The following is an 18,801-nucleotide window of genomic DNA, read 5'->3' on the forward strand; positions in this document are numbered from 1 at the left end:
CTTTTTGAGGTGAACGCACATTCCTAAACGATGCTCATTTAACTTGCCTCATATCTAGTGGCAGTTACAGTTGCAGTTGCGACGCACATTTCGTTTGCCACCAGCTGTCTGAATTCGCATTGCCATTATTGGCAAACTAAACCGCATTGATCGTTGACTTTATTGACAGCTGCTTGCTGTTGTTGTTGACATTGTTATTGTTTACAATGTTTTTGTTGTTAAATTTTTTTGTTGTTGTTGCTAAAAATTTTGTAGTTGTTTATGAAAATGTGTTCGTTGTTGCTGGCAATTTTGCTGTTATTGTTGTTGCAAATGTTTTGGTTGTTGTTGTTGTTGCGCTATATCCCATATCGAGTTGTTGACTGTCATTCACGTTGGCGTGTGAAAAATGCAAAGTACTTAGCCGTAATTAGGACTTTTAGTGAAATGCTCGCCAAACAAATGTCGCCTTCAATTAGCAGTTGTTGTGTGTTCGAAATTTAATGAGGTAAATATCATTTTCGCCAAAATTAATATCTCACACTTTTCATAAATTACTAACAAACAAATGTCACATACAAAAAATAATAATGGTGAAGCAACACCCAATATGAACAGTCACGATATTTGACAACTATCGCACTCACTTTCATATTTATACACATAACGGTCCTTTTTAAAGGCATAATTAAGCTTAGAGGCTTCAATAAATTTAAAGGCTCAAATAAGGTTTAAATAGATACAAGTAGAGATAGTTACGATGTCACTTATTATACTACTAATGATTGCACCATATAAGAAGCCCCCAGAGGAACTCGCGAGAGAGTTTTAAAATAATGAAAAATACTGCATTTTTCTTCTCTTATGAATTCATTAGTCGTTTTTGTTGTTATCTTTTATTCCATTAATGAGAGCTATAGGCTTTTAATTTGTATATGTTTCTTTAGTATCTTAAGCAGAAGCTCGAAATTTATTTGTATAATAAAATGATAAATGACGCCTTGGCGCCCCAATATGTATCAAGCTATTTCTGATGTTTACCGTATTCCAGTGAGGTCGTTCTGCATCCACTGGAACAAATGTTAGTCAGCAAGGTCTGGACTATAAGGCGGCTGAGGCAAAACTTCCCAGCCGGTCCTACTACAATACATGAGGCGAAGCGTTGTTATGATGCAAAATTCTTGCCTTTCTCGTCTCATGCCTAGTCGCGAATTCCGGGTATTTTTCGGCAATAGCTCACTTCAATTTTATGTGTTTTTGTCGGTAGCGTATCTCGTTAATAGTCTCACGCGGTCTTAGAGTCACATAATACAGTGTGCCCTTCTGATTCTATTAAATATAGAGTAGTTTCACATATGATTTTTTGCGTTTAAGGTTGTCATAATAGATCAATTTTACTTTTCCAGTCACAGTCTGATGCAAAAAACGACGTGTTTTAACTACTATTGGCCTTAATTCAACCCAACATTAATGCTTTTAAATGCATTAGGCTGAATTTAAACATATATATATTGGAACAATGGAATAATAATCAAGTAACACCTTCTCCCCAAAAACCGCACGAATATACTTAAATACTACTGTCTATTTCTGAAAGCATATAACAAACTCAGAAAGAATCCTTGATTTGAGCTACGCAAATAGTCTTAGTTCTAAGTGCCGAAAAGTTAGACTCTAATTGACCTAAACAGAGTAGACAGCTGGGTTTTACAAATCTTAATATTTTTGCTCCTCAGTCAATTTCAGCAACATTAAATCAATATGAATAAGTATGTAAACAGTGGAAATCTCAAAAAAAATCCTTAAACTCAAACAATGAAGAATATGACTCATACCAAGCATCGCACAAATTTTCACACGATAAATCAACGATTAACTTGCTGCTGCGCATGTTGCCCTCAAAATAGCAAAACGTATGATCAATATGTGCCACATGCAATACACATTACAATGCATTTGGCTAACACGCTACGAATACGCTATCATTAAGCATCTACCATAATAAAATGGCAAACTTTGACGATTTTCCTTGACTTTCAACTAGTCAAGCGCTGACAGATGCATATGACGTGGCAAATTGACCCACAAACGCTGAAAAGTTTCGTGCAACACGAACTGTGCCTGCATCTATACACACACACACTCACACATGCAGTGCGAGAACATATTTTTGGTCTCTGCCGCATATGATTTGGTCGGTGACGGCCAGTCTGACGGCACATACACATCAATCTAATGGCCACGGATATGTGTCGAAGGCACAAGCTTCACATCATGACCTCCAACTGACTGCACATTTATTTGCCTGCTCGTGTTGCATGCAACATTGAGTTATTGATTGCACAGCTCAACAGTTTACTTAGATGGCTTTGATGCCAGTCGGCCGATGGATTATACGTTACAAAGCCCTTGAGCTGCACCTAAGCTAAGTATTTATGTATATGTGTGTGTGTGTGAGAATGAGTATTGCATGCAATATCCTGCGAAACGTGAGCAACGTGTAATTTTTTTTCTTTTGTGTGTGTGTGTTTACTGTTTGAAAATGGCATCGTTGGCATAGATTTTTGCCGAGGAAATTTCCAATTTGTTTGAATCAAAGTGATTAGCTTTGCTCTTGGTCACCTAAGGTAAATATTAAAGTGTAATTTCACTCAAGTAACTCGGTTAGGCGGTCACTATGTGTTCTGTGTGTGTATGTGTATGTGTGTGTATGTGTGTAATAGTCCTTAAGACACTTTTAATATTAACAGAAATGTTATTTCTACATATGTAAACGGTTTTACTTACATACATACATAGATATATAATACTAGTTCACTCATTAAATGTCTCAAGTCCAAATAGCCGTTTTCGCAACTATTGTACTTCACATACTACTAATCCTCCATTCGAACCCACTTTATTTATATTTTTTTATTTAAAACACTAGGCAAATGAGGACTAGCTTTTGCTTGCTTGGTTTCGAAAACTTTCGAAATTGCAATAAAATGTATTAATCAAGTGGCAACTTTGCTGAACTTATGCTTTAAAAGTTTATTCTGAAAGTATTATGATATCTAAAAGTACTATTTAATGCCCTCAATGAAAGTACTTATCTAAGTTGTGTTTTCGAGGTTTGATAACTGATGGATTCCAAAAGTTCGATCTCTGTTTTTTGATAGAACTGGGCACTCACAGAGCAAGTGTAGAATCGTTGCCTTGCTCACTTCGCGTGTGTTTGGCTAACGCATGGTCTCCAAATGGTGAATGCCCTCGTATGATTGTTATAAGTCTATTTATATAATTTTCCTGGATCTAATAAGTCCATAGTTTTTGCCTTCACATAATTTAGCTATATCTGTTTAGCTATCTTGCATTTTGTTATAGATTTCCATCTATTTTACGCTATTTGTTCGAATGGCATATTGTGCTCCCTCTTAATCATTACTAGCCGACACAATATTGTTTTGCCCCGGTTTTGAGAGCCTCCTGACATAACCAACTCGTCTGCCTTTTCAATGCCGAAAATGTTCCTATGACCGGGTAAACAAATTAAGGACAGCCGAATTAACCGGTCAGTGAGCTTAAAGTCTTCCTGAAGTTGATCTTTAGCGACGACAAAGCTTTTAGTGTCAGTGTAGTAGTTGTTTAGTAGAATTCTATAGGCCTTCTCTCCGCCTAGTACTTTGACTTTTCAAACCACACATGCCCCTTCTCAATGTGATTCTGCCAAGTTCAAATTCTCTATCCTAATTTACGGGTTAGTTATATTACTTTATACGCTTTCGATTAATGACCGATTACGCCCATCTACGAACTCGTCCTTACTTTTTCGTCAAGAAACATGTGTACCAAGTTTTATCAAGATATCTTAATTTTTACTCAAGTTATCGCTTGCACAGACGAACGGACGGACAGGCACCCAGATTTCAAGTCGTCTCGTCAATCTGATAATTTACATATACATACATAACTCTATATCTAACTCAATTATTTTTTGTTCATACAAACAGCCGTTAGGTATGCTATTCTAGAGGTTCATTCGTAATATATGTATGTATGTATATAGGTACTTCACACATCTACTTTTATACTATGTAGGCAATTCATCATTGCAACAATTGCAACGCTCTCATTATTAATTATGATGAATTTGACAATTTGCTGCCGGAAATTAAAACACAGAATGCTGACACAAACAGAAAGTTATAGCAATAACAGTCATATATCCATGTGAATGAGTTATAGCTCCCCAAAGCCGTTGCTGACACAGTAGCTGGAGCACTAAACTATAAGTACATGCATTAGTACTTGCATACAGTCACTTGTGTCACATTAATCTTCAGTAACAGGAAATGTCATTATATCATTTGCGATTAATTGACTGATTGATTATAGGTACTCCGCCAGCAGAAAAGTATAAAAGAGAGTATAACTACAGACATGCATATATGTATGTATATACATATACTTATATATATATATAAATCAATAAGCGATTTGTAGGCTTTTGGACTACCAAAGAATGCTGCCTATGTATAAAAGATGCCTTGAAGTTGTCATAATTCTTGATTTATTACGAACGATAATTGAACCCGCTCTTTTCCCAACAACTCATAACTTTAAATAAACAACTACTAATTTAAATATGTACACGCAAAGTCATTATTCTACCACTTTGAAGTACAAATACAATAATGACCGCATTCTTTTGCCTAAAGCTAATAACCCTTGACCTCACGCATGACCTTCACGGCATTCGCTTCCAAAACAAATGCCATTCTAATGCATTCCAACCTTCACAGCGTGCAATAAATCAATCAGTTTTTGCTTTTCTCATTCGGATTCTTCCTTGTTATTAAGTTTTTCCGCATTCATAACTGCGCACAGCAAATGTGGCAACACCCGCTGGCGTAACAAGCGCCAACGGCTGAGCGTAGAATAGCAAACAAGCACAGCAGTCGGTCCAACATTGCGAAAAACTCTTAGAATTCTACACACTGACATCTTTACGAAAAGACAAGTAAAATACAAGAACAAAACTAACAAATTACAATAACAATGTGTCACTACTTGCCATACCCGTAGCTTTGACGATCATGCAACATTTGTGAAAAGCGAGACAAATGTAATTGAACTCATGGATGACCAGTAGGAAAACTTGATATTGAAGTCTTTCGCATATTTATTTATATTATTGTATATCGAAATATTCGATATTTCAAAGCAAAAATTGTAAAACATGGATAAAAGTGTTTATTAAACCTAAACTACTTAGAACTTTGAAATATTATTAACAGAATCGACAGAATTCACATGATCATCATTGCTTGGATAGATTAACAGATGTTCTACCGGCTGTATATTCTGTCTATCTTAGAAATATACTCTACTCAAGCATACGGTATTCTAAGCTCTTCAGTCTGTCGCTCTTTCCAAAATTCCCAAACAAAGTTTGCAACGTAAAAACCTTAATATCGTATTCCAGAACCCACCTGTAAAACATATGGTAAGAATTACAATATTACTAAGATTTCAGTTTACCTGGGGAAGAGGTTTCCAGCATATGTTACTTACCTCAAATGCCTTTTTTTAATAACCGACTTGCATGAAAATGTTGTGCTATTCTATAAATAACAGTATTACTCGTTATTAAATGATATATTAAAGAAGATTTTCTTTTGAATTGCAATTAAGTTTTTCCGGGGTTCGTCCGATTTGAAAAATATATTTTTATATCTAAACAACTTACTTCTGAAATGTATATAGCTATATATTTTTTTTTGTACTTTATCTTCAATATTTTTACAAAATGATAAAAAAAAATAAGAAACTATGTTTCAAAATTATTTTTTACAGGGTATATTGATAATTGTAAAAAAAAAGCATTTATATATTAATAATTATTCTGTAATACTTGTATTTGATACAGAATATGTTGAAATTTGTAAAGTACAGAATTTTTCAGATTAAAATACTATTTTTCTCATTATTTTCCTTTAGAGCGTGTTGAAATTTGTAAACACATTTTATAAAAAATTATTTCTTTCAATCATTTTACGCATGATATGTTGATATCGGTGGAATACAGAATTTATTCAAAATAAAAAGTGTTTTTTTTTTTCTACATTATTTCCTGCAGGGTATTTCAAAAATAGACATATGTGCATCATGTCAATAATTTGAGTCGCAACAAATGAACATAATGGCAAACACGACAGCTCATTTATTGTGAATGCTTCTGATGTTGTTGCTTTTGTTTGTGAAAAATGTCCAAATGATGCGAAACACACTAGACAACAAAATCAAATATATTATATTTAATGACCGGGTGTGCCAACACTTTGACTAGCAAATTAATAGGCACGCATACCATACTTACATACAATGAATGAAGAAAACTACTGAGAAAATTCATTATAACTATTTAACTGTATACTGATTTATAAGGTATAAATATCTACATACCTACATGTATGTACAATGTATAGTTAAGAATTCAGATAAATTTGAACGAAAATAACTTAATTTTTAAGGGCAAATTTAAGGTTAGAAAAAAAGACAGTTTTAAATTTTAAGAATTGTGTCGAACAACCAATTTATTTGGACCAAAATTTTAAAACAATTCGAGAGCATCAAAAAACGTATACAATTACATATGTATGTGAACCTAGGTACATACATATATTCCATCATCTTCAAGAATAAATCACATGTCTCTCGATTTTTTTCTTTTAAATTTTTCCTAGTTCGACTCGAATGACAATTCGTATAACTGTAATGCATAGCATTGAACGATCGCTGAAGTGAATAGTAACAAAGAATGGCGCCAATAACGTCCTTAACATGTCGCTTTGACATTGCATTATTTGTTTTCCAGTCACTCGGTGCGTTGCACACACGAACCATCAATCTTTTAGCCAACAAGCAACTCATTGAGGCAGCAAGTAGCGCCAAAGAAGCATTGCTTTCGCCATATTCGCACGCTTTGTCTGCTTCGGTTGCGGGTGCTGCGGTAGCTTGGCCGATCTTGTTGGCACCGATGATTGAGTGGCAACATATACATATGTATGTATCTATATTTACTTGTAGACAAAAGTATACCATATATATGCATATATATACATATATATATATGTGAGCACTCGTATTTTGTGCGTCTTCGAAGCGAACTGCCGTTGTGCGGTTGATGTCATACAGCTGTACGTGTAATATATGGCGTTACGGTTCATAAATTCATCGAGGCTAAAGCCCTTGTCAGCTGAATTAAACGCTACAAGCAACTTTTTTTGTACAACGGGATATGTAATGTGCAAGTAAAAGACCATAAAACGTACTTGTATTAAGGTTTTTTATAATTTATACGAAATCTTTACAATGTCAAGAGAGGTCTGTTAAGTTAGATGCGGTATGTGAACGCATTGATCCATTGAAAAATTACTTTTGTTGGCATTAATGTCTACCTTGCTCTAAATTTTATAGAACCGTAACCGTTACATGAGTTTCCTCGAGCAAAACACAGCCTATTTTCAACATATATATTTTTTTGTAATTAAAGAAATGTAATATTTTTGTCAAACCTTTTTTTATTTATTTAAACCTTTATATTATATTATTCCAAAGATACATACATAAGGACCCTACAAAGAGTTTGTGAAATTTTCTAAGGAAAAATTCAAAACTCGCCCAGTACGTCATTTCCGGCAGACCCTCGAATAAAAGGTGCCTCCGTGTTCACAGCAGAACTTCTTACAGGATCATCCGAAGTAAAAAAGAAATACATTTTTTCATTAAGGCCATAAACTACGTATTAAAGGAAAAACATAAAAAGTGAAAATTGTGTTTCTGGCAGATTTTTTTACAAAAAAATTTGTTTGAAATCAGCAGAAACTTTACTACTTCAATTGAAGGACCCCAGGACGTATCCCTACTATACAGTTGATTAAATTCCACATTTTTACATATATACTAACATACATGTTTCCATACTCCATCGTGACATTTTTGATAGAGAGAGAGAGAACCTAATTTGTATTGTAGCAGCAACTTTGCCTCCAAAGAAATTATCAGAAAGTTACAAAAACGTGTTTCTTTGAAATTTTATGGAAGTACTAAGTATTCTGAAAGTCAAAAATATGTTAAGACTTCTTTTATATACCGAGTTACGGAATCGAATAATGGAGTCGATTTAGGTACATAACGATTCGTGGATTCCTTTTACTGTTCTATCAATATTTGCAATCATAAAAATTTAGTTATTTAATAGCGTGAATGGATACTGAAAGAGTATTATTATTATTATTATTATTAACAGCCGAAGAAATTTTGGAAAGGAAAATGTATCCCATCTTTAAACCGTTCTAAGACTATCTTCTATTATCGAAACCTCGATTTCGAGCTTTGTTGTTATTAAGTTTTGGCTAGGTTTGTACGAAATTGCATTAATCACACGATATTTACTTGTACTCATATTTCCCTGCCCATGTTTAATGAGAAACCCCGCCTGAAAAAGCTGCTAGGCGCAATTTCATGAGCTCAGCCATAGGAAGCACTAATTACCATACTCGGTTACATGACTAAGCAAATGTGTTACAGTCACATGTGTTATAGTATCCCGATGGCTATAACATAACCTCCATGCCGCAACTCGTTGTAGTAGCAATGACCAGACGCGCCGCAACATACTCGCACAAGGCGGTTCATTGTGTTGCACACACGTTGTTGTAATTAGCACAACCTTTAATGGCAGCAGATAATAAAATGTTATTTATGTGCTGCTATCATAAATTAAGCGCAACAGCACTTGTTTGTTGCTGCTGCTGTGGCAGCGGCAAATACAAAGGCAGAAGTGTAATTTTGCATGCAACGCGCTTAAATGAATGCAATTGCAACATTATTAAATACCGAATGCATGAGCGTACGAAACTGATTGCGCTAGCTGATTGTTGTTGTTTTGGCAAACGTTTGCCGTGTTGCGCGCAGTGTTGTGGCACATTAAGCGCTAAAGACTAAACACAAAACTAATGCCACGCCGCACGAAAAAAACCGTACAAATTACAAAGCCAAATGAGAAAAACAGCAACAGTGACCGACGCAGCAGCAACAGCAACAACAACAATGAGCGTGTAAATAAATTTGCAAAACAGCAGCCACGTCACACATCAAGCGGTGGCAACGTGCCGCATTCAACGCTGCCAGCGTATGGCCAGCGATTACTTGCACTTAATGCGCTGCTAAGTGTTGCTATTAAATAATGCGACTGTCGGCGGCGGTGGCAAGTGGTGCCTTAGCAGCAATGCCAAAAATTAACAACTTGCAACCGAGCGAGAGGCGTCAAGTAGCCGAGGAAAGCGAAAATTTGCATTTAGTGGCACAGCGTCGAGCAATCATGTGGCATCGATGATTTATCAGTTGCAATGGCGATTTATCGCATGCCACTGATTGTGGCAGGCACCACAATCACAGCAAATGCCTCTGCAGGCCCAGTGGCATGTTGCAGCTACCACTTTTTCCAACACATTTCGCCAGCCTGCCACTATTTCGATTGACTGCAGATAGCAATAAAGAAATTTCGCATTAAATCATAGCAAGTATGGCGTTCAGCAAGCAGTGCCACAATGGCGGTGTGTACCAGTGCGACCTTTGGCAGCGCATGCAACAAAACAGCAGTCCAGCAATGAGTTGAGGCAAAAAAGGTAGCTGCGGCTACAGTATAATTGTTAGTCTGTGTGTTTGTCAGTGTATCTTACCACTTGCATCCCTATTATTCGCGCCATTGTGCCATTAAAGAGGCGTGTCCTGTCGTTTTCTGCTAGCCTTCAGGTGTCACTTTCCATCCATCAAGCATTTCTTTTGTGCGCTCACTGCCCGCTGTAGGTGTGAATCGCGTAATTTAGGGTTATCAAAAGGTGTTTCCTAGCATTGCTGGGTCATTTAATTTAGCCCTTGTGGCAACAATTGCTCTTTGGTATTGCCAAAAGTGCACCACTTTAACCATAATGATACGATGAAAATGTTGATCTGGCATTCAACCTAATTGTATACAGTCGTTAGTGTTTATTACTTATAAACAATTTACAGTTCACACTCGAATAACTGGTTTGCTTTGAGGCTATTACTACTGAAAGGCAAAAACCTTCTAGAAAGTTTCAAATTTGATAGAGTTATTCTTAAGTGTAAGCACTGCCAAGGTCCTTGCATAAAAAAGCTGTCTGAAAAACCCAAAAATAAAATATTTTAAAAAAATATATATTTACTCAAGGCACCGAACAGAATTACAAGGCAACTTAAAGGCTTGATGATTGCTTTTCAATTTGAACTAGTCAGACTACAACTTCTCCCGACGACCGACCATAAACCTAAGCGCTGATATACATATGTCTATAATCATTTAATGCTTTAACCTTACGAACATATGTACGTAACTACTTCTTTGTGATCGCAAACGAAAGCTCTCTGAGCTAGAAGGTATTAAACTTCTTAAACCTTGGTCTTCTACGGTTTTCATCGTTACGCTGAAGGTATCTAAGAAGACTTCAATCTGATCTCATTTTCAACCAATCTTAATTGTTTGAATTTACATTGACGGTATTGACCTCAATAAACCTTCGTCTTCTACTCGGTATTCATCGCGACGCTGAAGAAACAGACCGAAAAACATCAATCTGATCTCATGTTCAGCCGCAGAGAGTATATGTAGTTCTCAATTATTTGAATTTAAATGAATTTGAATTTTAAGTGACGTCCTCAAACCTTCGTCTTGTGCGGTTCAGCGCTATTTCGAAGTAAACTAAAAAGACTTCGGACTGATCTCATATTCAACCGTAAGGGTATAGTTCGCTTGAATTTTAATTGCAATTTTTGTGTTTTAAATCCAAATTTGTACCCCTTGCGAATGCTATAGCTAAGTTAGCTCAGGTTACGTTGGATTAGGTTATTTTATGTTAGGACAGATTAGATTTGTATACCCTAAAAGCGGTAAAAAAGTTAAAAAGATAAAAATACGTCATATTAGTGACAATAGATCTTGCTCTACTCAGACTAAAATCAAATAAGTATCTAAGGTCTTACTAAATAGGTTCACAAAAGCACCAAAGCTTCATTACCGGAGTCTAAAAAGTTGCAGAGTTACTGTCCTTAATATATATCAAAAAAATTGTATGTGGAACTATAAACTTAGTAACTTATGACTCCATTACACAGAGTAAACGAAATAATTAATGAAAATAGTTGAAGAAATAGAGGAACTCGCTTAACTCTGACTGAAATTGTCGACAGTTTCTATTGATGATTTTAAACAGACAAGTCGAATTATTTATACTTATATTTGTCCACTGCATACCACGACTAACTTTGAATCAGATATAGTGAGTACAAGGTACAGCAATATTCCACTAAGCGTGCCCTGAGAATCTGACCAGTGCTAAGATCGTCAGAGAAGCTAACTTGTGAACTCTCTGCCCCATATTTCTCTTTCAGCTTTAGCCGAAATTCTTTCCGGAAAATTAAAAAGTAGACCTGTCAAAGAGATGATTCGTAGATCGAAAGCGAAATTAGTCTTGTAGCAGAGTCACCCTGAATTTTCGGAGCATTGCTCCGTCTGCTAACTTGAGATTTTCTAGCGAAAAATTTCCAGAGTACAGTCAGAAAGTCAGATGAACTATTGACACCCCTAATCTCAGCATCCACTATTGTGGAGCTTATGTATTTAAAAATAATATTAATAATGGCCAAAAAGCTTTTTGAGCTTCGTATTTAACCTCTACATTATTTATGTATAAATTTGCCCTTCACATGACTATTGATTAACTATACATTTAATAGTAATAATTTACAACATTGACTTTCATTTACAGAATTTTCTCGCCGCCAACGCACAATGTTGGTGGAATGCCCCACTCACCGCCGCAACACGTGCGCTCAAATATGCCGGTCATGTAGCGCCCGGCATGCTATTGGTGACAGCCGAACCATGCGCACTGGAAGTGCTACGCGGTGCCTATGCGCGTAGCGTGCTGAAACCACCGGCGACTTATGTCATCAGCTCAGTCGGTAAGTGAAAGAATGCATTATCATAGAAGTTGCGTATAATTACCATTAACTTGATCTATACCAGACACATTTTTAAGGTGTGAACTCGTAAAGTACTCTGAACAATATTTAAAAATGAGTTATTTACAAATCTCTGCAATAAAAAGATTCTGAAGCATAAGTACATACACCTGAAGACACATTGAAACCATTATTGTATAGGCGCACTACTCCCGGAATCATTTTGTCTTGCAAAAAAAAAAAAAAAGGGTCTTGCTGAAAGAAACTTAATCCCTATATAAGCTCTTGTCATACTCTAAACAGGGTTTACCATGAGTATCTGTAAAACCCAGAAGGAAACGTATAATACAATATAAATTAACAGCGTGACGAGCTGAGTCGATTAAGCTATGCCCGTCTGTCCGTCCGTCTGTATATACGTGAACTAGGCCCTCACTTTTTGAGATATCAATTTGAAAATTTGCACACTTCTTTTTCTGCCCAGCAACTTGCTCATTTGTCGAAAGCGCCCTTATCGAAACACTATAGCATATAGCTGCCACACAAACTAATCTACAAAAATCTGGTGCTTGTATGGAAAACTCTTTTATTTGACAAGATATATGCATGAAATTTTACATAGATTATTGTCTAAAACAACGCTACAGCCTCCAAATATATTGTTTAAATCGAACCATTATAGCTACCACAATCCCAGCAATATCATAAATGATATCAAAACCGATTACAAATTGCCTAAATTGAATCTCGATCGATTTGATTTATTTACAAAGTTACCAATCAACTAGCTGTCAAAATTACAATGTCAATAATGAAACGAAAGCAAAAGCAAAGCAAAACAAAGAAGATAACAAATAGTAAAATGAAATCGTAAAGAGTGCCGCGCTACAATCGGTCGCTGCCTTTGAGGCCTGTTGAATATTTATTGCAAGCAACAGCTTCGCTTGCATACATTTAGACTTGTAAATTATAAATGGTTAATTAAAGCAACAACAAGCGGCGATGTTTACAATTTACGATTTATAAAGACAGCAAAACGGCAGCTGGCGAGCAACACAACAATAACGATAACGAAGCGAAGAGTGGACGTCGACAGTGGTTGCAACAGCAATTACAACAGCAACTACAGCATTATTGTTGTTAAAAATAGCAGCAACAACAACTAGTGAATGCAGACAGCTTAGCGCTTGCCAATCCAAACACAAACACTTTGTGGCCATGAACTTGTCCATGACTCTTACCCATTGACCATTTTTCGCCAGCCAATTGCAATCATAATTAAATTCAAGCAATAAATGTTGCCGCCAATGTACAAGAAGTTGCACTTACACACATAACATACTTGAATACATATATTGTAACTATATAGAAATAAGTAAGGGGTGGTACATAAGGTGCATTCTACCTTAAATATGCAAAAAAAAAATTTAAATTTTTTAATCAAACGGTTTAAAGACTTAGTGATAGTGCGCACAATATCTCACGAATATGTTACTCGGTAGTCGTTTCTTCTTCGGGCTACTCTGCTCTCCTCATAGTGATCGTTTTGGCCTTATATAATATTATTGTCAGGATTGGGTTTATCGGTATTTGTGTTAACGGTTTAAATCGGCAAACTTTTCTACTTCGTGATTACTCGGCTTTCCACAAATTAGTCTTTGTGAAGGTCTTGCCCTTATATGGTATAATGATATTATAATGAATAGGTTCATCATTATTCCTGTTAACGGTCCGAATCGGTAATCGTATATTCCTAGTTGGAACTCGGCTCTTCAAAAACAGGTCTTAGTCGTAGTTTTGCTTTATATAATGTTATTATCATGTCTATTCATATATTTATCGGGATTCGTGTGAACGGCTCGAATCGGTAATCGTTTCTTCTTCGCTCCATATCGGCTCTGCACAAAATCAGTTACGGTCTTAAAGCGCGGTCCTGTGACGACTAAAATTCGGTTATAGCATATGTGGTGTGGTAAGCAATGTTTACCAAAATAAAAATTATTGGGTTTATATTCTCTGTAAGACTCAACATAGACCAAAAGAGTTCCCAGAGTTCTTTGAATATTTGCCGCAGCTAAAAGCTGTTACTCCCCGAATACTCCAGTATTAAGGTATATATCCCAATCTGGACCACCTTGTGCACATATAATGCCACGAAGTGCCGTCGACATTGTCGTTACCTCTCTTTTCCGTTTCGACTGTCCGTTGCGGCAACAAGTTAATTAAGTTTTCTACACTTATTCGACCAAAACGGTTAACGAATTTCTTCGAATGCATTTAAATGCTATTTTTCTTGTCTGCTAATATTTCCCAGTATTTCGAAAAAAAATTCTGTAACCTGTGAACACTAGATATTTTTTCTTTTTGTTTTTCAAATTTGTTTTCATTTTGCTAAGACAGCATATGCCACAAGTCACTCACCAATTGGCTGACATTCATATCATCCAAATTTCAAGTGTAACACAAGACAAATAAATTTGCAGTAAAAAAAAAACAGCAAATCCGCCAAAAAAAAAGAATTTGGAAAACTGACAAAATTCCGTTGCTCATTTGACGTAGGCCGATCATGAGATCCACCGCTGCGGCTGCGACGAATACGAAAAAACCGAATCCGCTGCAAGATGACGATCTCTCCGAGTTAACCAAAAGGGAAATACTCTTTTGGGCGCGCAAACTCAAACTATCGCCATCGGAGCTATTTACGCTCTCCAAGCATGAACTCGAGTATCATCTAGAACGAGCACAGCAAGAGGATCTTTACGAGGAACAGCGACAAAACCAATATGCGAAATGGGAAATGCTGTCGGAGATGAAGCGTTTTTTGCTCGAAGAGCAACATAAGGAACGTTTAAGAGGCGGAGGAACTGGAGCTACACCGAATCGTCGCACAATTTGGGATATTTTATGCACAGCTGTTAGCGAAATCGAATCTATGTACGCCCATAGGGCAGCGTATACGGATAGTAGCGCTGACTCAAGTCCATACTCGGATACTGGTGGCTCTAGTAGTTATGCAACGTCAACATTCGAGGGTTTTGAGACGCCACATGTGCCGAATATGTGTTCGACCATGTATGAAATGCATCCTGAAGACTCACAATGTACGCCGCCAGATTTTCCCTCCACATTTACGGCCACACCAATCAGTTGTGGGAGATCTCAGCAAGGTAATGTCAGGCAATCGCGACCAATGAACGCCACCTACAATATGAATACGGCAAATGCAACGTATAATGCGTGCGCCACGCGGAATGCGAGTAGAAGTCCAAAGCGTGGTGGCGTGCCGAATGCAACATACAATGCCTGCGCGCCTCATAATGTCACCTATAGTATGCCACTTGCTTCAAATGACATCTACAGGAACGCATGCCCGGCGAGGAATACAACTTACAATGTGCCAAGTGGTGCAAATGCCACATATGACGTATGTAGAGCGCAAGCCGCGAACGCTACCTATAATGTGCCGAGTAACGCACCAAATGCTACCTACAACGTATCGCGTTACGCGCCGAATGCTACCTATAATGTACCGCGTTCCGCGCCGAATGCTACCTACAATATACCGAGTTGTCCAGCAAATACTACCTATAATGTGCCGCGTTCCGCGCCGAATGCTACCTACAATATACCGAGTTGTCCAGCAAATACGACCTATAATGTACAGCGTTGCGCGCCGAATGCCACCTACAATGTATCACGGCCCACACCAAATGCCACATTTAATGTGCCACGTTGCGCACTGAATGCCACATACAATGTACCACAAGCTCGTACCGCCACACGTGCTGCGTGTCCTAATGCAACGTTTAATGTGTCGCGTGGCGGCAATCGCACTTTCAACACCACAATGCCGCGCGGTAATGTTACTTTTAATGTTTGCCCGCCTCCGGGTGGTGCCGGTGCAACACCGAGTTTCCGTCCAAATCCCGCAATGGCATCCACACCAAAGAACTGCCCACGCACTGGTCAACCTCCATATTTTCGCAACTATACCGATTATTGGTTGACACTCTCGGGTTTGGGCATCGCCGAAGCGTCACAGAGTGTGTCATATGACATGTTTAGTGACAACAAGAGTATGGTGCGCGCTGCAGCGCGTACCTACTCCATACCTCATCGTAGTAAGTCTTGTCCGCCAATTGGGCGTACGAATAGTCCACAGTTCGGCTACAGTTCAGGCGATAGTATACCATGCCCACGTGGCGCTGCGCGTGCAGCCTCACCTATGCGCTGCTCTTCGCCAGTTCAGGCAATAGCGGCAGTTAATTACGGTATGTCGCCAGTAGGCCGTCCGACAGGTGATCGCTCGTATGGCAGCCCGCGTCGGTTGTGTCAACGCAATACGAACAATGGCTTTTGCGATTGCGCACATCGTTCACGAAGTGTACCGCCACGTTGCTGTTTATAAGTCGGGCTTAAAGACGTATCGGGCAGACTTGCTGAAGCTGAAATTATTATATACCTTTATTGTATTTTGTAAATAACTCTATTTTTTTAGAAATAAAAACCCACTTAAATGGTCCTCATGTACAAAAAATACTAGTAATATATTTATGTTTTAATTTGGACTTGAGTTTTGGAGTACTAATTTTTCTTTTCGAAAATATTTAGCTTGTATGGTATATGTTTGGAGGCGGTAGCATATTTTGGACTATCCCATAAATTTAACTGGATTTCAGCTAAATCAATGTGCGATATTTCCGGCGAACTCCCTACAATTTGTTCTTTGTACCAAACATTTATTCACGTCTTAGCTAGGGGATTTTCTGTAGCTTTAGGTTACTTCATAAGTTCACATTTTATGAGGCCTTAAGTTAGGTTGGGTTAGACTGGCTGGCTGTCACGCCATACCTAGACCTGCTGGTTTTTAGTAATGCCGTATTGAGGATCAGTTTAATTTGAGCTAAGGTATTCGTCATACAGGACGTCAATGTTTTTTGCGATCTTTAAGAGCGACTTGATAGGTAACTTTGATACTTCATCTAGTCCGTTGAACTGTGAAGCTTCTGGATATTTAAGACGAATTCAAAATAAGGCTGAACAGAAGCATAGAAGGTATTCCAGAGTCTGAGTAAAAAAAGTGTGAGTGCTTTCCTTCGGGGCTCTTGCACATGATCTTTGCAATCCCGCATGTCCTTAAGGCATTCCATCTCCCCCTGATTCGTTTAGCAGCCCTTTTGGAAAATTTCATTGTGTATCGTTTTTAGCGACTTACGTCGTTTTTCTGTACTACAATATGTTGGTAGTCAGGCGGATGATACTTATAGCAATCTCATCAACTATTTCGTTCCTTGGAATTCTTTTGTGGCCTGGAACAAAGTATATTTGCGGCCGCTTTTTTGCCCGCAAAGACTTCCGGCAAGATACTGCAGTATTCCGGAAGCATGAAAGGTCAACTAAGATCCAGCTTCGAATAATAGATTCCGGCGACCAATCCATTAGCCATTTTTGATCCGTCTGTGTAGATGTTGTAAGTTCCGCTGGCGAGTTGTATGCTCCTTCTTCTTATAGTAAAACTTGAAGCCTTCTCTTCCAAATATAGCGGAAGGGTGTGTGGTCTATTTTATTCACCAACCCCCTGAATATTGAGCTATGCCCGAAGGTCCTTGTGTGAATTCACCTAATGCCGCCAATCTTGTAGCTGATTTCTCTAAAAAGGTTTCCACTGCAATGTCGAATGATGGTAGGTTGAGTAACCTTTCTAGTGCACCCATTGGTTTGGTTCTTAACGCTCCCGTTATACTTATTGAGAGAACAACGAGCCGATGTATCCGCTCCAACGGTCTTATCAATCACTATAAAATATTAATTAACACGTTCGCACATTCGCTCAGAAATCACTGTGCTATATGGGCTTAAAATCCCCTAGAAAATAATAATGTTATGGATCGGAGATGAATAATAAACTTGGACTTCGTGAGCTATACTTTTCATTTTGATGTAGATTACTTGATCACACGAAGATAGATGAAAGAAACCGAAATAGAAAAGAGCATTTGGTTTAACTTGTGCTATGTAATAGAAAATTATGTAGAGTTTAGACCCCTACTGCAAAGTCCTCATTAGGCTAGGTTAGATTTCGGGCCTTATCCAGTGATGGAAATCTCACTTGAACAGCTATAAAACCGGACATTCAAGATGTTTGAACTTAAGTCTAGTGAATACTCAACAATAGTGGAGAAACTGTCGAGACCATTTTTTGAATCCTTTTTTGGCAATAATTTGGTAAAAAATTTAAAAAAACCCCAGGTTTTTATTTTACTACGATTTCAAGATTGTTATGATAATTTTTACAGTCAGGATTCAGAAAAAAAAAAATAAAATAAACCAAAAAAATATAAATATCAACGAAGGAAAATTTGTGAAAATTGCACAAATGCAACAAATTTATATAAGTTAAAAGATTGGAACCACACATACACCGTAAGCCAATATATAGTAGAGATATACACTGAGGGTCTAGTATGTGTACGCCACAAGATGATACGAAATTATATAGGTATATAAATAGAAACACCCATAAATAGCCATTTGTCAGCGAATGTTGCAAGTTATGCGGCTGAAATGAACCCGCTTCCAACTCTGACAGTGACGCTGACAGTTGCTAACTCTTTTTTGGTGTATTAATATACCCTGATCAGTGTGACGAACTGAGTAGATTTAGCAATGCCCGTATATTCCTTAGTTTTTGAGGTATCAATATGAAATTTTGCACACGTCGGTTTCTCACAAAGAAGCTGCTCAGTTTTTGGATCCGTCGATATCGGACCACTATAGCATATAGCTGCTATA

The 18,801-nt window shown here is 37.5% G+C and overlaps 2 protein-coding genes across 2 annotated transcripts in view; both read left to right on the forward strand.

The window, feature by feature from the left end:
* ko (Stork-head domain-containing protein knockout) overlaps positions 1 to 18,801 on the forward strand; it is a 280,842-nt gene that overhangs the window by 215,016 nt on the left and 47,025 nt on the right. Inside the window, exon 6 of the mRNA XM_014229640.3 lies at positions 11,814 to 12,009. Within this exon, the coding sequence (XP_014085115.2) occupies positions 11,814 to 12,009 (196 nt within the window). The remainder of the gene's footprint in view (positions 1 to 11,813; positions 12,010 to 18,801) is intronic.
* On the forward strand, positions 14,374 to 16,548 carry LOC106614105 (uncharacterized). The gene has a single exon (XM_014229642.3). The coding sequence runs from the start codon at positions 14,576 to 14,578 to the stop codon at positions 16,415 to 16,417; it is 1,842 nt and encodes a 613-aa protein (XP_014085117.3). The 5' UTR covers positions 14,374 to 14,575; the 3' UTR covers positions 16,418 to 16,548.

Source organism: Bactrocera oleae, chromosome 6, assembly GCF_042242935.1.
Source record: "Bactrocera oleae isolate idBacOlea1 chromosome 6, idBacOlea1, whole genome shotgun sequence".
Classification (NCBI taxonomy): domain Eukaryota; kingdom Metazoa; phylum Arthropoda; class Insecta; order Diptera; family Tephritidae; genus Bactrocera; species Bactrocera oleae.

Bases quoted from the DNA above. Each gene is read 5' to 3' on its own strand.
- LOC106614105 (XM_014229642.3), top strand. From the start codon at position 14,576: ATGAGATCCACCGCTGCGGCTGCGACGAATACGAAAAAACCGAATCCG.